This window comes from Microtus oregoni, unplaced genomic scaffold (genome assembly GCF_018167655.1).
Source record: "Microtus oregoni isolate MIOR12 unplaced genomic scaffold, Mior012 000012F_ref0000307, whole genome shotgun sequence".
NCBI lineage: Eukaryota > Metazoa > Chordata > Mammalia > Rodentia > Cricetidae > Microtus > Microtus oregoni.
The window spans coordinates 28,564,527-28,592,483 of NW_024543071.1; the positions used below are offsets into that span (position 1 = coordinate 28,564,527).

Here is a 27,957-nt window from a genome sequence, read left to right on the forward strand (position 1 = left end):
ACAACTCATAGTATATTGTTAAAACATTAACTAGACTCACCTAACTTGTTTCTCCAACGCATTACCATCATAGCTCTTCTTTGTGAATTTCTTCCTGGGTCATGCTTGACATAAAACTCTCTATGACTTTTATCTTCCAAACTCTCTCATTCAGAATCTAATTTACAATGTGCTTGTGAGAAAACAAAACGTAAGAACTCAAACTTAAAAGATCTTAAACATTCCAATTCAGAAATTTTAAAAACTGATCAATTGGTTCCCAGTTTTCCTTTATCATAAATCTAACTTGAATTCTTGTCACTTCCAGATGTAGAGGTTGAACCACTATCTGAACTTTATCGGTATTAGGACCGAGAACTTAAGGGCTTTATGCCCAGATAGAAACCTTTGCAAATGGCCACACCTTTTACAATTTTGAAGATCTGTGTGCATAGAGAGACAGAAGAGTCATTAGACTTCAAATTATCACTATTCATATCTCAGCGAAAACATCAGTGATCTCTGCTTCTCTGAGGTCCATGTTTTCACAATCTGGGATTGGTCTAATGGTCTCTTGTAGCTTGGGTACTTTTTGATACTTGGCATAACGTAGTAGTCATTATGACATTAAGACAACAGCCTAGAAAATGCTTTAAAAGGGTGCCAAGCATGATGTGCCCCTATAGTGAGTAAGCATGTGTAGACAGAAATAGTGAACCTGTATGAGGGAGTAATATCACAGGACAGCATATCCACCTTCAGCGGTTTTTCTTCTCTTGTGTTCTTTTAAGAAAGACTTGTTTTTATTTTATGCCTATGATATGATGTTTTGTCTGTATAAATGTGTGTCTGCACCAAGTGTGTGCTGGTGCCCTTAGAAGGCAGAGTCCCAGATTTCCTGAAACCAGAGTTATAGGCTGTTGTGAGCTGACATGTGGGTGCTTGGGACCAAATCTTGGTCTTCTGCAAGAGCAGCAAGTGTACTTAACTGCTGAGCCATCACTAGCCCCCTGGCATCATATTCTTAATGGACTGTGAGGCTATAGGCTTTGTAAAGCGCTGTTTCTAAATAGGATTATGTATTTGTATTCCTTCCCATTTTATTAGATATTTAAATAACACCATGATTACATTTCTGTTAACTATACTTATGTCTAATTTAGCATCTGGAATAACATATCACTTCACACAGTCTCTGTAATATTTGGTATAGCAACATTTCAAATTTCTGGTTAATAAACTATCATAAATGTACTGCTAATTATAACAAAGCAGAATACTGCTAAACCAGATACTCTCTCTTTCTACATGTGCATGTGCACACACCACGCACACACAAACACACCACACACACACACACACACACACACACACACACACACATTGCAGTGGCATCTTTGGAAAGTGGATAAATCATGAAATGGAAGGAAAAATTAGATTTTAGTTACAATTTGAAAACCTCATCCATTTCATTTTCACAGTGAATATTTTCTTGCCAGACTTGAGTCCCCTGTTTATAGTGGGCTTATGGACTACTGGTAAGAGAGAAGATATTTAGCAAGATATTTAAAGCATGAAGTTTTAAATATAAAAAGACAAAAAAATAAATATAAAAAGACATTCTTTTAAAATCATTTAAAAATATTTTTATTATGCATATATTTGTGGGTGTTGGGTTAGTGTACTCATGCCACAGAGCACACGTGCAAGTCTGAGGACAGCTTTGTGGAGTCACTTCCTTCCGCCTTTCATGTGGGTTGGGGATTGACCCTGGGTCCAGCCTTGTGGTGTAAGCACCTTTACCCACTGAGCCATCTCACCAGTTCACTGAAGGACTTTATGGGGACAGATAAAGGATGCTGTGGATGTGGCTACAAGTGTAGCTAATTCATCTAGACTGAGGGAATGAAACACTAGAGTAAAGTGGGGAAAGCTTCCTTCCACGATGAAGGGACATTTAACAAAAATCCGAAAAACAGACATATGACAAGCCAACCAAAGACTTGAGGAACTGTTGCAGGCAGATGGGATAGCTTATTTGAACTTCTTAAGGCATGAGAGAGTCCTTTTGGAGAGACTAAAAGCAGACTGGTACAGTTGTCCTACAAGTCCAAAAAGGGAAATAGAAAAATGGAGCAAGCTGTAGACTAGCCCTTGGATGGACTGGAAAGTCTCTTGCGGGAAGGGTGGCCTTATTTAAGGACACACAGATTTTTTAGAGGGTTTAAAATGGAGGAGGGGAAGAAAGCAAAGAATGCAATCAAGGTTGTGTAATGCTTGACTCTGAAATCACCTAAGATTCGTAGGAATTTGTAAAAATAGTATGGAGGGTGCTATGTGCCTTGACCCCGTTTCTCCCAGTGATAGAATCTTATGCAATCATAGTACAGTGTTGAAACTGATGCATTTATGTTGGTGAATGTTATTAGCTAAAATGTAGATGTACTTGGATTTTGCAGTTTTGACTTAGAGAAGTGATTTATTTTAATTTAAATGTTCGAAACAAAGTATATAAAGGACTGGAACCTTGACTGGATGCATGAATTAAGACTATTAGTTGGAGATTAAGAAGCAAAGTCCAACTGATAGATGAATGTTTGCTTACTTAGTATCTAGAAGGGCAAGAACAATGGCTCAGTTGGTAAAGTGTTTACCATGCAACCACAAAGACCTGAGTTTGGATTCCCAGCATTAACGTAGAAAGGTAGGAATGGTAGTGTGTTCCTGTAATTCTAAGTTTGGGAACTGGAGACAGGAGGACCCTCAGAGCTTACTGGCTATCCACGCTTGATGAATTGCTGAGCTGAAGGTTTGATGAGAGACTCTGTCCAAAAATATAAAATGGGGAGTGGCAAAGAAATTTCAATATAAGCACATATATATGCGCTCTCTCTCTCTCTCTCTCTCTCTCTCTCTCTCTCTCTCTCTCTCACACACACACACACACACACACACGTACATACATGGACCACACACCATACACACACAAGTAAAAACCTAGACAGCTAGAAATATTTAGAGGCAGAAATGTTTCATATGTCTTAATGATTAGATACTAGTGTGGAAAAAGGAGTAAATTAAAAGCAGATCTATCAGTTGCTACATTCAGCAGTTGGGTCAGGAAGTGGTGATGCTTCTAATTAAGAGTGAGACCTAGAAGAGAAGTAGGTTTATGGAAAATTTAGACATATGTTAATTGTGACCACATTGAGCTTCAGACATCTGTGTAGGTGATGTCCTTACTGCATGACACTCAAGAGAGATGGAAATTGGGGGCATAAAGGTTCAGACAACATAAATGTATAGGAAATAGGTTTCCATAAGATTGTCTAAGGAAAATTTGTTAAGGGGAAAGATAAAAAAAAATGTGTTGAGTAGAGTGTCAAGTAATATGGGGATCTATCAGCCACAGAGAAAGTTATAGAGGTAGAATCAGTATGGTGAGAGGTAGGGAGAAACAGTGGTGAGGGAGAAACCGAGGAAAAGATAGATGAAAAGATAAATAGGAAAGATGGGAATTGAGCAAATTTGTGACAGATTAGCTAAGAAAAGGGTATTTGGGAGAATAAATATTTCAATTATTTCTGTCTGTTTTCTGTGACTCCATGTAAAGTCATGAGCCAAAGGTTTGCTGTTGTTATCTGAGTCTGCTGTTGTTTTGCTTTTAAAGTTTAGCATTTATATTATTGTAAACTCAATTCATGATGAAGTGTGATGTTTTCCATAACATTGCTTTACACCCTTTAGAATGTTACTTAGGATTGGGAATACTGGAATCTTTTACTGGCTTGGTTTTTGTCAATTTAGCAGAAGCTACAGTCATCTCGGAAGAAGGAACCTCAATTGAGGAATTGCCTCCATCAGACTGAACTCTAGACAAGCCTGTGAGTACATTTTCTTGATGGATGATTGATGTGGAAGGGCCCATCTCGTTTTGGGTATGACAGCCCTGAGAAGGTGGCCCTGGGTTATATAAGAAAGCAATCTGAGCGAGTCTGAGGAGCAAGCCTGAGTAAGCAGTGTTCTTCCAAGTGTATCAAGGGTGATGACAGTTGTCTAGGAGATTTCTGAGTTTGTTCTCTGGCACAAACAAAAAATTGAATGACCAGGAAATTCAGAAAACTAAACTACTGGGAGAAAAAAAGAAAGGAAAACTTAGGACATTCCGAATGTGAGAATCCCAAGTTAAATTTTCTTTTGACCATCAAACTGCTGGCCAGAGAAGCTCCAGAACCTTTGAATAATACCAGCTCTTGGCATTCCTACTTGCTGCCCATCAGAAGTGCATGAGAAAACCCTACTGGTGATACACAACTTGATGCAAGATACAGAAGCGTCAAGCAAGAACTGAGTTGGAAACTTCCTCCTCCTGGCTAGCTACCAAAGTGCTGGAAGGTGCTTTTCAGGCTTCTGTGGGGGGGAAAGGCATCTATTACATTGAAAAGTCATCAAGGGGATTGCAGGTTCAAGCTTACTGCTGCAGTCATGGGATTTATGGTAGTTTTGCTATGGTGAGCTGTGTGTCAAATATAGAATGACAAGTTCAAATGATTCCTTAAGACCGATAGATATTGAAACATGAGGAAGAGAACACTACTGTGTAAGAGATGACTGAAAGCTTATTGGGGGCTATGAAAGGATGCAAGAAATGGTTGAGCACTTCTGTTGTGAAAAGAAATGCATCTGGATTCTAGACAGGACTGGGAATGAGCATAAGTGGAAACTCGTTGTAGGGACTTTGCCAAGGAAAAGAGGCAGTGATGTTGGGTGGCTCTCAGAGTCTGTTGGTGGTTGGATGGGAGAGGATAAGATGGACCATATTTAGTATAATTTGAAAATGGGTATGCAGCTCCACTGTAATAATCCATAATTCCAAATGAGCCTGAACTGATCACTTTTCAAACTATGGATTTTTGAATTAAAATATTATACAGCATATTTCCTTCCAGATCCTCCCTACCCTACTCAAGCAACTTCATGTTCTCTCCCCACAAAACCTCTGTCAAAAGGAAAAAAAAGTGCAAAAAAATCAAAATCAAAAGCAACAAAAGCAATACAAAAATAACATAGCAAAACATACCACACAGACAGACAGCACACACACACACACACACACACACACACACACACACAATGGAGTCCATTTTTTGTTGACCAATAAACCCTCGGCATGGAGTCCATTTTTTGTTGACCAATAAACCCTCGGCATGGAGCCTATCCTGGATTGTGGTTTCTCTAACAGTGACGTTCCAGTGGGAAAAAGCTGATTTTCCCTTTTTTAGTTAGAAATAGCTTCTTGGAGAGGGGTGTGACTTTTTAATCCACTTCCCCTTCTCTACACTGAGATTTTTGTCTAGTTTCAATTTATTCAGGTCTTATGCATGCTGTCACAGTCTCTTTGGGTTCATATGGGTATCAGTCCTGCATTGTCCGGAAGACACTTTTTCCTCTATGTCACCCACCACCTCTGGCTCTTACGATCTTTCTACCTCCTCTTCAGCACAAATTTCAGAGCCTTGAGAGGAAGGGTTTAGTAAAGGCCCTCTATTTAGGACTGAATGCATAAACGTTTCTCTCTGTATGTTTTCCAGTTGTGAATATCTGTCTTAATTATCATATCCTGCAACAAGCAGCTTCTTTGATGAAGGTTGAGTGATGCATTGATCTATGGGTATAGTAATATGTTATAAGGAGTTGTTGTATCACTATATTCCTTTGGTAGAATAATAGTCATAAGTTTTCACCTAAGGATTGTGACCTATCTGTTTTCAGATTCCTGGTCACTTTTGCAGTGTCAAGTATAGGTTCCATCTCATGGAGTTGTTCTTAAATGCAGTCAAAAAGGGGTTGATTACTCTGATAACACCTGTGCCACTATTACACCAGTTTATCTTGTAGGCAGGTCACTCTTGTAGGTTACAGGATTTAAGTGGGTAATTCTGAAGTGAAATGCAATCACTTTTATCTCGTAGAAGGTAGAATACCTCCCAGAGGCATGAACACTAGTCAGTAGGGTGAAACTTCTAGTTAGGGACCAGCACAATTTCTATGTTCAGTGATATAAGTAAGCTATGTCTTTGGCAATACAGCTTCACTGTCAGTTTGCGGAAGGTAACCAGTAGCCTTGTCAATAGCTTGTGATGTTAGGACATTCCTGAGACCCCTTTAGACAATGACACAACAATATGTTACCCATTTCTGAAACTAGGAATTTTACTTTCTTCTAAAAATGCCTAGTTGAGGCATTGTATCTCCCATGGGGTCACTCCATTTAAATTCCTTATATCTATCTATCTATCTATCTATCTATCTATCTATCTATCTATCTTCTATCTATCTCTCTATTTGTATCTCTCTATCTATTTGTATATCTCTCTCTCTCTCTCTCTCTCTCTCTCTCTCTCTCTCTCTCTATGAAAACTTTTACAGTAATAGGTCTCCATGAGGTTTTTCGAGGCCTTCAGTACAGCTGTCTCTCCTTGTATTCCTTCCTTTACTCTGTACTCCCCCTTCCTCATTTAATCCTCTTCTATCTCCCCATTATCTCCCTACAACACTATGTTTTATTTCCCTTCCGTGGATGATCTACCTTTCCCCTTCCCCCCTACCCAAGCTCTGGTCCCTTACTAGCTACCTAATATCTGTGCTTATTTGCATTGAAACACACATGGAAAACCTAAATGTTAACATCCATTTCTTTGAGAAGACATGCAACATTTATTTGTCTTTTTGGGTCTCGATGACTAAAGTTATTTACCTTTCATTTATACATTTGCTACCCATCCCCATCATGTTTTCCAAAGAGGCAGTGAACTAGTTGCCTTTTTAATGGCTAACTTCCCCCAGAAACAGAAGGACTAAATAAGTGTGATGGTAATGTGAGGTGTCTAAAGCCCAAGGTAAGAGAAGGTATTCATTTGACTATGTGCAAAAGCTTTGCTGTACTGACATTTAGAACTCCAAAATCTTATATTCGGCATAGAACTCTTAATGATCCCCATGGCACAGTCATTCCTCTGAATGGTGTCATTTACAACACAATTCTCAGCTTAGGAAATAAATGGAGGGGTGGGTAATGAGGCTTATACGGTGGTGAGTGAGTCAAAGGATGATGAATGTTGAGTCACATTGATGTTCTCTGTTGCCTGTCTTTCTCCCTGATGCTTTTTTTTTTAAAAAAAAAATCTGCAGTTAGTTGGCATAAGAATCAAATCTGCTAAACCAGTTTCTTGCATGGATTATTTTGTCAGGCTGCTAACAAGTATATTTCCTCAACATTACGGGAGACTTCTCACTGCCGAGATGGCGGTCTAATTTTGATTTAATTCTCATTGATTGCTATTTTGCTCAGATAAATGAGGAGGAAACAAGGATTTTTAGAGACTACCATCCTCACAATAGATGTTCCAGGTTTTCCTATATAAGTATTTAGATGTGTGTGTGTGTGTGTGTATGCACGCACAAACCTCCTCTTTATAAAACATAAGACAGTCTTTTGTCATTTTTTCTGAGTAATTCTGTTTCCAATAAAATTTCAGTTATTCTTAAACTTGTGTGCTTAAAGAAATCTAAGAAATAAACCCATAGGGATAATCCTGGGGAATGCAGTGTTAATTATTGCTAGACTAAAAGGCAGAGCTCATTTGTAATGAATGATAGATGTCAGAGCTATCCAGACCAATGACATGAAGTTATTCATATTAGAAATAATGACTGTGGGGGCTGGAGAGATGACTCAGTGGTTAAAAGCCTATATTGCTCTTGGAGAGGACCTGAGAAAGTATCACATTATCCATATAAGGTGGCTCACAGCTACCTGCAACTCCTTCTTCAGGGACAATTAGATACCTCTAGCCTCTGAGGCATACTGCAGTTCCATAGTGTTTCCTCCCTACACAGAACTAAAAATGTTAAAAACAAATATTTAAAAACATGGCTCTGATGTGAATCGAAAGGGATGTCAACCATTGTGTATCTCTTTGAAATGTGTCTTTCCAGATACTGCCCTAGGCCGATTTCCAGATCTTCGCTTTTTCTAATCAAATAGAGATTAAAGATCTTATAGAGATTAGAAATCTCCCTTCTTTCCCTTGTCCCTACCTCTGGGTTAATTTGATCCCTGGGAACCTGTTACTTCTCCAAGCCCAAGCCTTCTTGAGAAACAGCACCAACGCACGTGCCTTTACTCCAACCAGTTATTTAGGATGCTTCTCTCCCTGTCATTCTCGCATCCGTCGTGCCAGTCCTGTGGTGTTGCCTTGCAAAACGATGCTCCGAAGCTGCTCACATTTCTGCACATTTCCTTCCTCACTCTTCTAACACAGGCCCCCAGCTTTGTCCTATCCCCACACAGGGCAATGTAGCTGAATGCACAGGTCATGAAAGATTATGAACAGAAAAAGCTCAACGAATGTACAGCGATCAAAATTTAATTCAAAATCAAATGCTTAATGAATCTGCCCTGTTTCTGGCAGCCCCCAGGCATGTTTCGTTTGACTTGACTGCAGCCTTGGTTCAGAGCACACAGATGTACTCTGCACTGCAAAATCCCTCGTGCTGTGCAAATCCAGCTGAGGCTGCTGGAAAGTCCCTGACTGGCATTTGACACAATAGAAGGTATGAGTTGCAGAATTTATACTTTATAGTGTGTATTTTTTTTCTGTACGCATGGCAACATACTGATCTAATTATAGAAAACAAAGACTTTTAATATTTTCTTGCTGTAACTCCTCAGCATGTATCACGTCAGTATACCTTTGGACTATATATTGTACTAGTTAAGTTTTGATAGTTTCAGACAAACCAGAATCACCAGGGAAGAAGAAACAAAGAAAAGAAACCTCAGTTGATGAATTGTCTCCATCAGATTGGCTTGCGGGACATTTTTTTTTAAATCAATGATTGGTGTGGGAAAGACCAGCCCACTGTGGATGGTGCCCACCCTGGGTAGGTGGGCCTGAGTTGTAAAAGAAAAATGAAAGGGCCACAGAAAAAGATATAGAGAGCATTCTTCCATGGTCTCTGTTTCAGGTCACACCTCCAGCTTCCTGTTCTGCTTGAGGTCATCCCCTCAGTGATGGTCCATTCCTCAAAGACAAATACTTCTCTTCCTCTCCTAGTTAATTTTGGTCTGTGTTTTGTCTCAGCCACAGGGAATCAAACTTGGAACATAGGTTGTTAGAATGTTTAATTTTAAAATTAATTGCTAGAGTTGCCAACCTGAGATTCATACAAATTATCAAATGAGTTTTGGCTTAAGGTTAGAACATTATTTTCAATAGTTTCTGAAAGGATGCTGAACACCCTTCTGCCATCTTGTAGTGTGTGTTTAAATGAAATGGCATTCATAGCATTGATAATAATACAATCAAAATATTGATGAATTCTGAAAAATATTGATGTTCTGAATCCCCAAATGTCTAGTCAGCCAAGCCTTGTTTCTTTACTTAAAAATAAACCAGCACTATATTTCATTAGGATGCAAATTTGCTTTTGTCTTTACTAAATGTTTGAGTTGTTTTAAAATAAATTTCTTTATGGTTTATCAGTAAACGTTTGATTCACATAACTTACCATATATCTATATATTTGTATACCAGTATGTATGTCTGTACACCTAAGGTTGTGTAAAAAAAAAATTATGGCTAAATAGGGGGTTCTAGGGGAAATGTTTAAGACCTAGGTCGCCATTGTATCTTGCTGGAAATCGTGCGGTGTACTTTCTGGGATTTCCCTCCCTTCTCCTTTCACACACACCGTCCTAGTTCATAAGCTGAAATCGTCCTGATCTCTTGAAAACATTATTCACAGCATATAACTTACTTTCCCCATGTCATTCTCACAGGCTCACATTCCGTCAAAATTCTAATTCTTTCCAAAGAGCTTGCAAGTCCCTGTTGCAATCAGACTCTGCTCCAGTCTACAAGTTCATGTCCAGCTGCCCCTGCTCAAACTTGGGACTGTTTGGAAATCCTAATATTGACCCCAAATAATCAGCTCCTTTTGGTTTATATACATTCCTTTAAGTCTCCTATAGGGTGGCTCATCTTGTCTTTAAACTTCTGCCTACATGTTTCATTTTCATGGTCTTTACTTCAGACCTGAATTCTACCTCCTAACCTTCTGCATTATGCACCTTTATTTTTTATCCTTCCAGGTATCTTCTGTACACATCTCTAGTGTTCACGTTGTGTTGTCTTCCTTTTCTACTATCATCTTTGCCCCCAATAAACAGCGGTCTCCTTCTACTTATTCCTGTGCATATAGTGCCTCGTACCATGTCTTATATGAGCTATCCAAGGAATGCTTTACTAACTGAATGAGTGGATGAAGAGCAGAAGGCTCAGATGGAGCAGATGACAAAATGGTCTATACACCTGAGGCAGAGTTTTTTTTTCTTAAGGTGGGGGGGTTTGGAATGAACACCTAAAATTTTATCTGCTCTTTTGTGTAGCTACTAAGACTGCTTTGCTTCTAGAAGGAATATTTATTTATTTATTTATTTATTTAAGATTTCTGCCTCCTCCCCTTCACCGCCTCCTATATCCCTCCCCCTTCCCCAATCAAGTCCCCCTCCCTCATCAGCCCGAAGAGCAGTCCGGGTTCCCTGCCTTGTGGGAAGTCCAAGGACCTCCCACCTCCTTCCAGGTCTAGTAAGGTGAGCATCCAAACTGCCTAGGCTCCTACAAAGCCCATATGTGCAGTAGGATCAAAACCCAGTGTCATTGATCTTGACTTCTCAGAAGTCCTCATTGTCCACTATGTTCAGCAAGTCTGGTTTTATCCCAGGCTTTTTCAGACCCAGTCCAGCTGGCCTTGTTGAGTTCCCGATAGATCATCCCCAATGTCTCAGTATGTGGGTGCACCCCTCGCGGTCCTGAGTTCCTTGCTTGTGCTCTAGAAGGAATTTTTATGTGTGTAGGTTCTGGCTGGAAGGATAAAATGAAATAACACAGGTACTAAAACTCCTGCCAGACTATTCAACTCCGAGTGATCAGTGCTAAGCACATGTACCCAGGAGAGACACTGACTGGACTTAGTTACATGTATGCGACCATTATGATTATACAAGGAGTCATAAATTTGAGGCGAAATGATAGGAGATATAGAATGAGCTGATGGGACAGGAGGAGAACTTATGTAAGTAAAACATCTGCATAAAGAATTTTCAAAAATTTATAACCCCCCTCAAAGTGTTCTTTCCTACAGGTTACTGCCACGTAGACCGGGAATATGCACGAAGGAAGGGCAGGTGTTCCACAGATTCCCATCCTGACCGTGTCCCTTCATCTTATCTCTACTCCCATTCATTCCAGAAGGCGACCGCAAAGTCGAAGCTGTGATAGAGGCTGTGCACTGTACCTTCGTTTTCTTTAATGGACAAATATTTTGTGAGATGTTGTAATACATAGACAGACTAGGAAATGGTCACATCAGACCCATTGGCATATTCAGCCCCTCAAATAGTTATCATTGTTTTACTCTGAGAATAATTAAACAGTCCTTTGAACTGTTTTGAAATATATACTCTACTGACTTTACTATGTAACCATCTTTCAGAATTATGTGTAGAGTTTATTCCTCCAAAATGTATTTTGATTTCAGCAACCTTAGTTTTGTTTTTAAATCACTTTGTGGGAAATTGTGGCTGCGTTTTAAACCCATCAATCACGACTGCCTGCAAATACCTGCAGTGCCTGATTTTTAGGCTTAGAAGTGCTGTACTGAAAAGATAATAAATATTAACTATTTGCTTCTGAAAGGGACAAGCCTTCAGGGGACAGCATGCGACATGGTATATAGGTAGTGAATGACAGTTATGAAATCACATTTCTTTATCTTCTCATTTCTCTGCTCCCTAGCCCTCTTTGTCTTTACCAGTGAAAACTTAAGGTAGTTAATTCAAATTATAGTGTCTAAATCATTATATGGATACATATATCTAATATTATAAAATCAACATATTAGATTCTGCTATAAGATACTTATATGCAAGGTATTTAATATTTATTTCATATCCAGATTCCTGAAATAAAATCATATGATGAGTGCGGTGTTTTTTTTTTTTTAAATTGTTCTTAGATTTTTTTTCTCCCTGTAGACACAGTGGAAACTTCTGTTTCTTTGGTGCCTTTTGTGGGGAGAACCCAGGGCCACCTGTATAAGAGCAAGTGTTATACCACTGAGTGTTTCTTCTAGCCCCCTAGGAGTTTGCCTTTTCTGTTGAATTCAAATATAAGCATTCATCTTAGTGGATGGTTACAGCTACATACACTTTTTTCCTCTTCCATATTTGTATATAGAGGCCATCAGGGACAGAAGGTGCAGGATGGGTGGAAAGGCAGTGAAAGGAAATACAAGCACGCTAGCATCAGAATCAGTTGGCTTCCGTCGTTAATCTCAGGAGGTGTTGCTCCATAGAAGAGGTGGATCTCCCTGAGTGAGCCAATGCGAATGTTTAAATTTACTTTTATTTATTTTATTCTATTTGTGTGTGTGTGTGTGTGTGTGTGTGTGTGCGTGTGTGCGTGCGCATGTGCATGAGTGTGTATATGTATGCGTGAGCATGTGTGCGGGTCAAACAACAGCATCAGGTGTCTGTTTTGTTTTATTTTTCAAGACAAGGTTTCTCGGTATAATAGCTCTGGCTGTCCTGGGACTCGCTTTGTAGACCAGGTTGGCTTTGAATTCACAAAGATCTGCCTGCCTCTGCCTCCTGTGTGCTGGGATTAAAGGTGTATGCCACCACTGCCCATTTTTTTTTCTTTTAGCATCAGGTGTCTTTACAGCTCTCCATTTTAATTTTGAGACAGGGTATCTCACTGACATAAGGCTTATTGATTCAGCTAGACTGGCTGGCTCGACAAGCCCTAGGGCTCCTGCCTTTGCCTCTCCAACACTGTCATGACAGGAATATGCCATCAACCTGCTTCCTTTGTGCGTGCCAGGGATCTAAACTCCAATCTCCACGCTTGCGCAGCAAGCACCTTACTGACTGAACCATCTCCCCAACACCATGTTCTGTGAAATTATTCCCGGGGAAGCATGAGCAAATGTCTAAGTTCCCCAGATAGGGACCTGACAGTAGCCTGAAGAATGGATCCCACCAAAGCCCAACTATGTGAACCGTAAGTTTTATTGAAAAAATATAGAGGTATGTGAGTGAGAGGTTACAATGGACCAGGGATGACTTGGAGACAGGTGTGCCATCAACATCCCAGTCCAGCCTGGGAACCAGCTCATAACATCAGGAACCCAAAGTGCACTGCTCAACCAGTAAGCAGCTCAGCAGGTGGGAGAATGTCTTTTCTAGGTAGTTCAGTTGGTCTGAGCTTCTTCCAGGCAGCTTGGCCAGTTCATGTGCTTTCTTTGCCTCTTTTTCTCCAGGTGTCTAGTGGTCTGAGCCACTTTTAGGCAGCTTAGCTTTCCAGTGTGTTTCTCAGAAGGCCTTAACTGTTTATATCAACTTTGGAGTTGGGGGGAAGGTCTAGTATTTGGTCAGTTTTAGAGACTCCCTAAGTGTTTGTGTTGTTTATGTTCTGTGCTTAAAGAGTTCCTCTGAAAGATGGACTGTTTTCCCACCACCACCACCCCACTTAGAAGATCCTGTGTCTTAAAGAGCTTCCTTCTAAGATAGAAGACTTCATCTGAGAGGAAATTGCTATGTAAGGCTTTTTAAGCCACAGAACTGTTGTCCAATAGGCTCGCTTCCTGCTGCTACTGTTACATGATGAATTTATTGTTTTTTGTCCATCTGAGTTTGAAGATTAAAAGGCTGAAGTATGTGAAAAAGAGGCATAGACAGAGAGACATAGAAACTAGGGACCAGAGTGACAGGGAATGGGACTGAAGGTACAGAAATGTGCACACCAGAAGCAAAGGCCTGGATTCTAGTTTGGTTGTTGAACCAACCTAAATGATCTTACATGTCAACTTGCCAGTCCTTGAAGCTCTTGGTGCCTGTATTGCTCACATGCCAAGCAAGCATAATAACCATATCTATTCTATGGCCTGCTCAGCTCAGGGTATTAGAGAATGAAAGGTCCTATGGAGGGCTTCTCAGAAAGCATGACATCATCTTTGCAAATGGAAGAGATTAATATCCAAATGCGACTGTTATCTTTATAGATTTTTAGCATAATATTTATTTTTGGATTCTATAATTAGGATAATCATTTGAAATTGGGAAATAAAATTTGGTCTTTGAATTAGAAGTTGAAGCATTGAGGGAAAGTGTGGTCTCGGAAGCCAAACAGATTAATCTTTAAATCCTGACCCTACCCGTCACTTACTGAGTGAGCATCATTGGACATTCTGAAAACGGCTCTGAATTCCACTATAATGAACTCAGAGAACCACAATGAGGCATAAATGAGGCAAAGAATTTTGCATATTGTAGAAAACAAAGAAACTATTTAATTCATATCAATAATGGTCCAGCTACTGTGATGGTGATGATGACTCAAGCGTCCAGTTCGGGGCTAAGTTTTTCTGTTGACTTTCAGAAGCTTAGGACCCACACAGCTTTCACAACTAGGACTGAGAATTAACACTTTTGTTCCGTTTTAAATTTCTCTCCAGGACGATTCTGAGTTCTTCACATATTAAAGCTTAATAAAAAATAGTATTTGGAGAGAAAACAAACAGGCCTATCAAAGTTTTTGCTTCCTGGGATATGTCAGATAGTAGAGCAGGGCTAAATTTGGCTCCAGGCACCTGAAATTAGATGACTTGAGTGAATTAACCAAGTCGTTATTCTCAGCCAAGGGAAAATCTACACACTGGCGTGTGAGGCAGGCAGGCAAGACTAGTAGAGAATCATATTATTTTTTTGGGGGGGGGGGCTGTTGAATGCAAGCACATTTAAAGGGTATGGTAATTTATCCCAGAGACTAATTCTTTTTAAATGATTCTTATACTTGCTGGTTATAGAAATCAAGGCATTTCAACAATTTAAATGACAATGTATAGTGTTGCAAAAGTATGAGGCACTTGGCATTGACACCATCGCCTCCAACTATGTCCTGAATTTGCCCAAGATGGTGACTAACTTAATGGGTGTTTGTAGTTTGATTGCGTTGGACATCCTGGACACGAGTGGTTTCTAAAGGTCCAGTTGTTTAGCTCCTTGAAGGTTCAAAAGTACTGTGTGATGTTGACTTGCTACTAGGCCTATGAACTTAGGTTACAGGGGCGTGCTTTCTTTTCAGTCATTTCCTAGTTTTGTTATGTGGGCATTTGGACATCAGTGATAGAGTTAATTATTAATAGATGGAACTACATATTTCTTAGCAGTGTTATGAGTGTGCAGCTCCCAAGTAAAGCATTTCATAACACTTCTATGAAGCCAAACATGTACCCTTCTGACATCAAACAGGGGGCTCAGAGGGCGAGAGTTTGATATGTGCTCTTTTGGAGACTGCTGTATTTTAAGTTCTGGTCACTTCTGTGAACGAGCAGATATGGGTGTCCATATCTGCACAGATGAATGACATAAATATTTAAATGGGAGAGTTTTAATATTGAGTCTTCTGAACATTGTTGAACACCTACAAAGCAGGATACTTTTCCTGTTGTTAATATAAGCCTATATTATCTGTCCAGAGCTAGCCTGCGATTTCAAGAGTTCTTGTCCATTGTTTTTCGTCAGTGACCATGAGTGGAGCCTTGCTTAAAAGGGAGAATGCGTATGCTATCATCTAAGTGACATTTTAGCAAATGAATATTTTATGGGCTAACCAGCTTTCCCTATTATTAATTATTATTTCTAGAATTAATTCACTCTGATTTCATAGTTTATGGCACTGGAACTATATTTTCTGCTTTAGAGCTTGAAAAAAGTTAGAAAAAAATGTGACTCATACATTACCACAAAAATTAATATCATTAGTTATCTATGAAAAACATTGTTGTGTACTTTAGACTGGTGATGCCAGTGATTTATATTAAATACTCATTTTGCCTCTGAAGGCTATAAATGCTTCATATTTCTAATGTGTTTCTTGCTCTAAGACTGGAAGAGTGCTAGCCAAATTTATGGTTGTGAACATCTTGACCTAAAGTCACTGCAGAAAGAGTTTCAATTTTGAAGAATTATCAAAATTAGCCAATAGGATCAGCCAATTGAATTTTATCTTTAAAGAATGTCAGCTGGTCATATTAATTCTCAGCCATCGTATACCTGTAGAGTTGACCAAGGAAAATTGTGCCAGAAGGATACACTCTAAACAGAATCTTAACCTAGTGGCAGCCAGAGAACTATTTCAAGAGACTTTATTTATTCTCTGATAGGTGAGCAATCAAATATTTCATAGGTAGAGTTATCTTTCTGAGATGACTCCCAGAATTAGGAATGCCAGGAGATCTTGTAAGGACAACATCTGGGTGAAAAGGCTATGGATTATCAACAGGGATAGGACTAGGGAATTCCTAATTGCAGAGACCATATTCTAGGCCTTGGTGATATTAAATTGTATTGATCGCTTTTCCAGATATTTGAGCCCAAAGCTGACTATTGAGAAGTAAAGAGATCGATATATTATTTTGTTTAGATGGTTGATTATAGAAGTTTTGTGTTCAGTTATTAGATTGTTTTGGCTGGTTTCCATGCTTAGAGAGAATTTAATGGTTGCAACTATTTCAGTGCCTAGAAGTTCTTTCCGCTCTAAAGCATTAGATGTCATTTATACTCTGTTGGGGAAGGCTGCCTGTGGCATCAGTATCATTGCCTTGGTGGGGCAGTGAGGGGAACCTCTCCTAAAAAGAAGGGTGAAGATTTCAGGCCTCTGGAGATTCTTAAAACCAAAGCAAACACATTACTATGACCAGCTGACATTTTTTAAAGGTAAAATTTAGTTGGCTAATCCTATTGGCCAATTTCAATACTTCTTCAAAATTGAAAACCTATCTGCAATGACTTTGGGTCAGGATGTTCACATCCACCAATTCAGCTAGCACATTTCCAATCTTATAGCAGGAATATACGTGAGGAAATAGAAAGCATTTATAGCCTTCAGAGGAAAAATGAATATTTAATGTTGTGTTCTTGGCATGTGGGAATTGCCTACAAGTCCTTTATTCAATCTTATGTGAAAGGCCTAAAACGTCTCTTATCAGGAGGGCCTGGGCTTTGGGTATTACATCCTGACAAGGTCAACTTGGAATTCTATCTTAGTTAAGATTATTATTGCTCTGATGAAACATTACGGCCAAAGCAACATGGGGAGGAAAGGGTTTATTTGACTTACTCATCCAAATCACAGTTTATTATTGAAGCAAACCAGGACAGAAAGACATGCAGGGCAGGAACATGGAGGAGTGAGCTAAGCCATTGAGAAGTCTTGCATCCTGGCTTGATTCTCATCTTGCTCAGCCTGCTTTCTTATAGAACCCAAGACCACCAGCCCAGGGGTGGCCTCACCCACAGTGGGCTTGGGCCCTGCCCCATTAACCGCTAATTAAGAAAATGCTACACAGGCCTGCCTACAGCCAAATCTTATGGGGGTATTTTCTCAGTTGTTGCTCTTTTCTCTCCTCTGGATCTATCTTGTGTCAAGTTGATGTAAAACTAGCCAGAACCAACTAGATCATACAGAGGCCCAAAATTTCCATCTTGCTGTGATGCAGAGATAGATGTGATATTTTATTGACAAAATATTATTTGATAAAATCTGTATGGAGACATAAATGTTAAGTCATAGGTCTTCTATTGATCCATGTTTATTTATTTCTACAGCATTGGAGATTAAAGTCAGGGTTTCATGAATGCTAGCACTCTAACTCCAAATTTCGTCTAAGGCCAAATAAATTTGCTTTGAGCTGACACAGGTGCCCAAGTGAAGCCTAGAGTAATTTTCTTCAGAGGCCTGCGATTAAGTGATCTCTATCCAAAATGAAATTTGAGAAGTATGTGTCCCTGGAATGCTCTGGAACTCTGTCCTAAATGCTTAGAAATTTTTTTAAAAAAATTTTTATTGATTTTTATTGAGCTCTACATTTTTCTCTCCACTCCCCTTCCTGCTTCTCCCTTCCCCCTTCAACCCTCCCCCAAGGTACCCATGCTCCCAATTTACTCAGGAGATCTTGCTTTTTCTACTTCCCATGTAGATTAGATCTATGTAAGTCTTTCTTAGTGTCCTCATTGTTGTCTAAATTCTTTGGGGTTGCGATTTATAGGCTGGTTTTCTTTGCTTTATGTTTAAAAACCATCTATGAGTGAGGACATGTGATAATTGTCTTTCTGGGTCTGGGTTGCCTCACTCAAAACAATGTTGTCTAGCTCCATCCATTTTCCTGCAAAATTCAAAATGCTGTTATTTTTTCTGCTGTGTAGTACTCCATTGTGAAAATGCACCACATTCTCCTTATCCATTCTTTAGTTGAGGGGCATTTAGGTTGTTTCCAGGTTCTGGCTATGACAAACAATGCTGCTATAAACGTAGTTGAGCACATGTCCTTGTGGCATGATTGAGCACCCTTTGGATATATACCCAAAAGTGGTATTACTGGGTCTTGAGGAAGATTGTTTCCTAATTTTCTGAGAAATTGCCACACTGACATCCAAAGGGGCTGTACCATCTTGCATTCCCACCAACAATGCAGAAGTGTTCCCTTTTCCCCACAACCTCTTCAGCAAAAGTTGTCATCAGTGTTTTTGATCTTGGCCATTCTTACAGGTGTAAGACGGAATCTCAGAGTTGAGGCTACAATGCTTAGGAATTTTACATGATTGTCAGGGATGGTCTTGGAGTTCGCCAATTACCATTTCTGTATGCACAGGATAGGTCCATAGCACTCTATATGAGGGAAATGCCTTTGATAAAATGAATTTCTTAAAGATAAAAAACTCTGGTATTTGGGGAAATACTTATAAATGAATGCATATGGGAGTCAACATGAAAGTGCTGCTGGCATTTGTGAGGTCATGGTGAGAAAGAGAGTTAAGCATGCAAGCTTCATGACGGCAACTTTTGCATCTTGTTTTAAATACTGAAAAGAAGCAATGCAGTTTTGGCCTGAAAACAAAGTTTCTGGCACTTGGGAATTTAAAAATAAGTCAGAACCCCAGAAACCCTGTAGCTGAAGAACTGTGCCTCCGAAACAGGGCTTTTAAAATGAAGACATTGTGAGACTCTAATACCTTCCCATCCATCACCACCACTTCCTGAGGTGAAAATTCCTGCCATTGGGGCTATCAGGATGTCGAGAATATCAAAGCCAACCTCCTGAAGAGTCGTATCCCTGATACCAATCATGGCCTGCCATCATTAATTAAACGGGAAATAGATTAGTTTGATTTTCTTCAAAGTAGTTGTGGCTTATGATTTACTTTTGAATTTTTTTTTATAGAAAAATGTATGCCCATTCTAAACTTCAGAAACAGGGAAACTTGTAAATGTTGAAGACCAAGTCATTATGGATCACAGTGTGAGAAGATCAGGCCAGCCATACTTAGCCTAAATGAAACATCACACGCAAGTGGACTCGAGGACTGATAATTCAGTCACTTGTCTTTATTGCAGGCTATTTCTCGGAGAACCAACATGTGTTGTCAGAGTCAACAAAGGCCAGTTAGTATTCACATTTTAAAAATTTAAGTCTTTCAATATAAAATTCCAAATGTGTTGCTTTACATGTATGGCTAAGGGTTCAACTTTTATTAGACCCAGTTTCTGATGTATACTATGACTGTTTCCCTCTGGACAATATATTCCCTAGCATTGCTTTCTCTTTGGATTTTATAACCATAATAAGTGGTGTGGAACATCTTATCCCTCAGTGAATAAAATTATCACACTTTTTTAAGTTCCGCAAAACTTCACTCATAACCCTGAATCTGAATTGCAAAATTTGTTTATATTTTCCCACTGACTGACTCTCTCTCTCTCTCTCTCTCTCTCTCTCTCTCTCTCTCCATATACATATATATTTCCAGTTCTAAATCATATGCTTTTTCAAATATCTTCTTCAGTGTAGTCCTATCTGTCTAGTTAGTCTAAATGAAGATGATCACAGAAATAATGTTTCCTACAGAAGGGAAATACTCAGATGAAAGGTGTCACATTTCTAAATGTACTCCTTACAAATGCCTAGCTAGACTCTTTCTGGTGTACCCAAACCACACCTGGCATTAATGTAGAAATATGCTGTACAGAAGAGAGCAAATTGAAAGCAGAAAGTCTAGTAGATGAAGCACGCGAGAGATTGTGAATTTTCTTTTATAACATATAAAGAGTAAAAAATATTTCTCCTATGGTTTTGTAAACTTAGTTCTTAGTCCAAATTATAAATTTCAATTTATTTCTCATCCATTAGTTTTTTCCACAATCCTTGGAGATTAAAACACTGTAAAACAGATTGAACCTATATGCTTGCTGTTTGTATGTTGGGCACTTACTAAATGGTAGTTTGCTGAAAGGAATATTTCTGGTTCTCTTTCTGCTGTCTGTACGCTTTGTTTCCATGCCTTTCAAGAAGATTCATTCATTGTTTGCCAGAGCACTGCGTGACTCCACTGAGCTCCAAGAACTATGGAAGGCTGGTCAGATGTGTCAATAACTCCTCCCTCTCTTGCCTTAGGTCAAAGGATCTCATAAAAGAGGCCATCCTTGACAATGACTTCATGAAGAACTTGGAGCTGTCGCAGATCCAGGAGATTGTGGATTGTATGTACCCCGTGGAATATGGCAAAGACAGCTGCATCATCAAGGAAGGAGATGTGGGATCCCTGGTGTATGTCATGGAAGGTATGGTTAGTAACCTGCTCCTCTGCCACTCATTCTTTCCCAATCTTCCCAGCTTCCCAAAGACTGCAGTGTATTCTGTGGAACAATGCTTGTCTTCCTTCTTTCATTGGGAAACAATTTGCAAGGAGCTACAACACCACGAGGTACCATGGTTGTCTAATTATATGAAGTTTTGGTGTTTGGATGATAAATATAGGGATTCCATATGTTTTCACAGCTGGAGAAAGTCAATAGTGTGAAAACAATACTGTCTGCAACTGAATGAGACTGCACGCAATTCCACTGTTGAGCATATTGACAATATGTCAATGATAATTTAAGATGATGGGAAGTCTTTTAGGTCAGGTAGTCCAAGGTCTTCAACTCTACTCTTAACATTTAATACATGACTAGGTTTCCTGTTATGATTCTTTCAGGTAAAGATGATATTTCAGTTCCTTGCATACATGCGTGTGTGTGTGTGTATAGTGTATATGAATGTTTGTATGTATAAGTACATATATATCAGAGACAATGAAGGCTGGACTGCATATTAGCTGTCTACTAAGAGGGCTAGCAGGTTTCACAAAGCAGAAGGCTAAATGTGTTGTCTGGTTCTATAAAAGAGGAGATTGAGAATCGATGAGAATATACCATTTTCTAGTTCAGTTCTGGTAGTTAGCCAATCTTGATTCAGTGATGTGGGATCTCCCTCTGTATGCTGTGATTACCATTAATGAATAAAGAAACTGCTTTGGACCTCTATAGCAGGGCAGAACTTAGGTCGGTGGGGAAGACAGAACTGAATGCTGGGAGAAAGAAGGGTGGAATCAGCGAGAAGCCAGAGACAGATGCTGGGAACTTTACCAGATAAGCCACTGACACATGGCTATACACAGATTAATGGAGATGGGTTAAATTAATATGTAAGAGTTAGCCAATAAGAAGCTAGAGCTAATGAGTCAAGCTGTGATTTAATTAATATGGTTTAATTAATATTATTTTGTGGCTAAGTGGCTGGGAACCACTCTCTCTCTTCCTGCAATTCAGACTTAAACTCTTTACTATGAGGGTATATCAAGGTTCTATAGAGAAACAGAAAAAATATATAGTTTGTTGTAGACATATGTAGATACTTTACTATATTTATATTTGTATGAATAGAAAGAAATTTGTCTTGAAATGGGCTCATGTGACTGTGGTGGCTGTCCAAAATGCTCAGGGCAACAATTGTAGAGGTTGTCTATTGTAGAATTCCCTCTCCTGAGGTGGGAGGTCAGCCTTTTGTCTATTTAGGCCATCAGCTGATTGAGGACTTCCATTCACATTTTGTATGACAATAAGCCTAACTCAAAGTTTACTCCTTTAAATGTTACTCTCATCTATAAAACACTTTGAAAGAAGTATCTAGGATAACAATTAAGCATGTGTTTGGTGTCCTTGGAAGCCAAGTGGATATTTAAAGACACACAAGTCCATTGTATGCCAACAAGATACAACTTTGGTGTATCTAATACATAAGCATGAACATCAAACTCATATTCTAACAGCAGGAGCTGCCCTATACAACTGAATATGAATGAACTCTTTCCACAGAAAAGGATCTAAGTCTTTGGGCTGCCGACCATTTCCCAAATAAAGACATGAAGACTAATTATTAATTATGAATGTTTGGCCTTAGCTTAGGCTTGTTTCTCCCCTTGCTGTTGGCCATTCAAATTTTATTAGATCAATCAGGTGCCTTAGGTAGGCAAGGTAAGGCAGCAATACATTTTAGCTAAACAAATACTCTGAAACATAAGCTAATGCAATGCATATTTACATAGTTAAGCAAATGTAATACATTTTTCATAGATAAACAAATATTCTAAAACAAAAGTCCTTCTGTTGATGTTCCCTTATCCTGATGATATCCTATAACATAAATATTATGATACAAAATAAATAACATTTAGATACTATGATGCAAAGTTCATACCTCATATGTTAAGGAGAATTTAAAAACTGTTTTCTCATACATGTGTATTTATGTATAACAAAATGGGCAAAAATGCTCATCAGTGACCATATTACTTCCTTTAGTAAAGATAAATACAGAATTTTCACTACTGTCTCAAGCTAACTTGAATAAATTTTATCTTCTTTTCACTGTTAGATTGACTAAACAGCATGCCATTACCTATTACAAACCCTATTTTAGTTATCATTTTAAAAACAATACTTTAAATAATACGTCAATACTCAGAGTCATGGATATTGTGTTTTTGCAATTGATTGTCTTTAATAAACTCAATAGAAATGACCATAATCCTATAAACTGATAACAGCCTTTCTCTAAACAGAAATTAAAATCCTCTCAGTATAGCTTTTATTGATTTTGTGCTTTTACCTTTAGGCCAAAGGGATTTATAATGAAAAACTTTATCATTAAATTTTTACAAATTTTAATTGAGGAACCATTTTATTGCATAATTAGGTTTTTTAAGCCAACACATTCAATCTTCTCAGAGCTTACACAGCAATGTTCTTGATATAGAAGGGTTCTTTTCATCTGTGGACATTAATATTTATGAAGAATATAGCATGCAATAGTAAATGAATTGGCTCTGGAGGATCTTTCACAAGCCTGCTATCAAGATGTCCATGAAAACACTCAAGGAGTTAACAAAGAAAACCAGTCTAATTTTCAGATTTCTCTGGAGAGAAATGATCCTCTCAGACACTTAAAATTACAACCTAGTTAAAGGATCACTTTCAAATTTCAACAAGAATTGTTTGGGATAGTAGTTAAAGACAAAAACTGTCTAAGGCTCCTTTGACATTTCAAATATGTAAATGCTTTACCATACGTTTTATAGCTTGTTTTCATAAAGAAATTGGCACTGGGCTGATTTAGGATGTGCTGTCTGTTACTTACTACTCAGCATGTTTTTATCATAAAGGTAAACCTCAGTTTTTCTCTCATTTAAAATAATTTTTTGATTTAGCAATTAAGAATACAAAATATAGTATGCTTTAAGAAGCTAATGTGATACTCGACTAGTGGGGATTGCTAATTTTTACTCTGCTTAAGAGTTCTATTTGCAGCCAGGCAATGGTGGTGCACGCCTTTAATCCCAGCACTCGGGAGGCAGAGGCAGGCGAATCTCTGCGAGTTTGAGGCCAGCCTGGTCTACAAGAGCTAGTGCCAGGACAGGCTCCAAAGCTACAGAGAAACCCTGTTTTGAAAAAAAAAAAAAGAGTTCGATTTGCTTAGAGGTGACTTTTGCAAAGCTTTGTGGGTTTCCCCGTGGAAGCAGATTGTACTTCACTTTTAATGACGAGGCTGCTTAGTGTATTTAGAGAGTCACCCATTTAAGTTCACTGTTGAGGAGGAATCATGGCTTTTTTTTTAAGAAGATATTAACCAATGACAGCTTTTTGAAGTACTCCCTTGGCAGATAGTGTTTAGTGACTTGCTAATTATTAAACTTTCTCTCTTCATAATGAATGATTCCGCGAGACCATCTAACTATCTATGCATTAGCAAATAGAAAAGCTGATGCTTGAGGAAGTTAGAGCACGTGAATAAAATTATTCTGCCAGTATATTGAAATATGAAGCTAAGCCTTGAATTTCCCATACCCAAGTATTCAGTAATGTAACTTTTCAAGAAGACTAGACATATAATAACATGTTTATTATGAATATCCCAATTTGTAGACTCAAAATAGATGCACACTATCAAACTACATGATGTAAAACTGTATTATTGCAAGAAGGGACAATGTCTGCCGAGGCTGAGTAGCCACGGTTCATTATGAAAGCATCTAGGACTCTTCAGGTCTTCTAGTATGCAGGCTCCCTGACGAGCCTCAAACACTCAGCTATGAGCTAAACTCTCTACAAACAACCTGAAAGGGTGTCTCCTCCTTATTTCTTCTCTTCTCATGGAAGGAATCTGTGACTTGCCTAAATTCATAGTTCACCTTTCTGTTTAGGATTAAACTCTTTGAACACTGCAAACCCCATCTTTTTCTGTCTAAAATCAATAGCATTGATTTTATTTTCTCATACTGAAATTTTAAAAGAATCCTCTCAAGACCCACTTCTTAGCTTCTGACAGAAAGAACTGTTGGAGCGGACCTTCACACGCTCTCGCTAAGCAGTATCTGAGTATCCCTAGCAGTTCTCTCAGGTGGCCTTGCTTGGTTTGATGTATTTTTGGCAAATTCATAGATGCAGGTCTGCATATGCTACGTGTCCTCACAACTATTTATTATTTTCATGCTGGCCATCCTCCAGGGTAAGCTTACATATGTCCCACTATAACTGCTAGTCCCCTCCAATGTGTTTATTCTCTCTATGCAACTAAATGACATTGCTAATACTGACATTAATGATGAGTCTCTCAGTTAGCATTCAAAATCCCTACTGAGTGTATGAGGGGAATTGAATACGTTATCATGTGAAACATTTGTTAGCAAACATAACAAGAGAAACAGACCATCTTATTTGCTAACACCAGGTGTTGCCTTTTGGCCTACGTTTTCATGTTCAACCCGAAGCTATTTTTCTTTAGAATAGTTGAAATATGTTATGTTTTATAATTTTTTAGAGAATCACACTTGTAATATTTTTGCAAAAAACCAATGTTTATGAACTACTTACACAAAACAAAACATGTATTTATAAACAAGGAGATTCTTAAATATTAAATGTACATTTTTGAAAATAATATTTCAGAAGCAGAGTTGGAGACAGGGAGCTGAGGTATTTACTTATATGGCACATGGAATAGGCACTATGTTCTTTGGGATAACAAGTACAAAAGAGTTTTTAATATGCTGGGACAAATTCAGGAATTACAATACATTTACAAAAACTGGCAATATTTTGCCTATATATGGAAAGGTTGGGATAAAAATATAACTTCTTAAATTCTTAAACTGCTCTCATATGGAAATGGAATTATTTTGCATGACTCTAGATAACCAAAGGAAGAATACTACAAAGAAGTTTAAATTGAGTCAGCTGGAGAATCAATAATCTACTAATTAAAATGTTCCAAAAGTGAAATGAGCAGCTTCATGTGGTGACGAGAACGCATCTCTGGAGGCATTTTTACAGAGACTGTGTAGCACCTGCGAGGAGAAACTGCGTGGGTGGAAGAGGGACTCCTGTGTCTAAACCACATCACATCTATTCTACCCTGTCCCCAACGTGATGATTCGGAACCTGTGACTTTGTGAATTATCGTTCTCCAAGTTAGCTTGTAAGATTCCACAGGTCAAAAGAGTTCCTTTTGACCATCTCAACCACCCAAAACTCATGTGTAGTTATGAATAGACCTAAACTTTTCATGACTCTAATAAATCTGAACTGTTTTTTTTTTGAAAACTTGGTGGTTTGGCACAGTATTTTGTTCCTTATATTTATTTTTAGCTTTCCATGATAATTGTGTTATTTCTAATATTTTTGCCTGCTAGAAAGCACATTTTGTTTGTTAAATACCAAATAACTTTCCAAAGTATTTTATATTAAGCTGATCATATCTCACTATAGCTTATATGTATCTTTCCATTTTTGTTTCTTGTATTTGTGGTGATTTTTTTTTTTGAGACAGGGTTTCACTGAAGTTTTATAGTATGTCCTGAAACTATCTCTTGTAGAACAGGCTGTCCTCAAACTCACAGATTCTGCCTGCCTCTGCCTCGCAAGTGCTGGGATTAAAGACTTGCGTCACCACCGCCCGGCTTTGTGGTGATTTTTATTGGCTAGCATTGAACTAACCTAATGGATAGGTGTGCAGTGATTTCAACTTGCCTTTTTCTTAACTTCCAATGAGATGGAACATCTTTTTCTATATGTAGGAGCTTTTGTCACCTTTTGAGGAGTCTTTCTTAGTCTGTTCATTTTCTGTTAGGTAGGTAACTTTACATCTTTTGGAGCTTACCCCTTGATAGTTATCAGTATTGTAAATATTTTCTCTTATCTGGTGGGGCTTGTGTTTTTATATCTGAGTGAAACCAGATGGACAACAGTTATTAATTTGAATGTGGTGAACTGTATCTTCCGAGGTTTTTTTTTCTGTCTCTTTAACAAATCCTGAATGCTAGTATTTCTCATGCACATGGGTATATCTGTAAAGGTATACATTTGAATTAGGTATGTGAGACACTAATTATCAATAAACAAAGTCTCTGCCTATAATCTAAAACAAAATATCCTTTTCAAAATTTGATGCTGCAAAAATTTTATATTTTACTTCTATCTTCTATTGTTTCCCAAAATGTTCTAGAATCTAAATCATCCTGAGAGATGGAAAAGATGAATTTGATTGTTCCACAGTGGTTTCTTTCTTTGTTTTTTGTTTGTTTGTTTTTTTTTTCCTGTGAGAGTGTGTTATATATTTGCAGGTAATGACAAGGCATTTGCTGACAGGTTTGGTGACTAAGCTGAACAATATTTTTTGTCTACAATATACTAAGGATATGTCTTTATGTATCACTAAAAGAATAAAATATTTGCTGTATAATTCAAACAGAACTAACCAAATGTTTTGACCAAAGGCAGTGTTATTGAAAACTGTCATGCTTTTAAGAATGATATTTTTATTGTTGTCGCCTTGTGTTTTAAACACTGTGCCTCTCACTCTGTACTTCAGGCTGATGACAAATTTGAGAGCCCCCTGCCTTAGGGTCTCAAATGCTGGGATCACTGCCATGCATGGCTATGCCTGACTTTGACAGGCACACTTAGCTAATGAATCCTGGTATGACTGTTTAAAATGAAGCCTTACAAGTTGAACTGAATTCATTACATTACAAAAAGGTAGCACTATGGCTTTTCTTCGTTTGAATGAGTGCACAAATTGAAAATAATTGAAATTTGCCATGCATATAGTTTTGAGGTGGTAGCTGGAAAGGTAACAAATCATGTGCTACCAGGAATGCAATCCCTGAGTCAAATATTTGAAATGTACGTCTCCTTTCTCCAGCTTACTCTCACTGTAAATAATTATGGATTTTGTGTTTTATTTCTATCATCCTATCTTCATTCATTTCTCTCAAATGTCAGCCTTTTCACTCTTCACGTTGATAGAGTGCCAACTTTGAAAGCGCAAATGTGTATTATTTGGGTGAAAATTAAGACCGAGTGTAGTACAGCTGGAACAGTAGGAAGAAATTGTGATTAGTACCTGGGCCAGAGTGTAATAACACATTTCAGAATGAAATTCATCTCACCTCGCTCATCATGCATAAGCTGTTGGGTG

The 27,957-nt window shown here is 38.4% G+C and overlaps 1 protein-coding gene across 2 annotated transcripts in view; it reads left to right on the plus strand.

The window, feature by feature from the left end:
* Positions 1–27,957, plus strand: part of Prkg1 (protein kinase cGMP-dependent 1) — a 1,122,235-nt gene that overhangs the window by 144,962 nt on the left and 949,316 nt on the right. For both annotated transcript variants that reach the window (XM_041660894.1, XM_041660893.1), the window contains exon 2: positions 20,557–20,723. In XM_041660894.1, the coding sequence (XP_041516828.1) occupies positions 20,557–20,723 (167 nt within the window). The remainder of the gene's footprint in view (positions 1–20,556; positions 20,724–27,957) is intronic.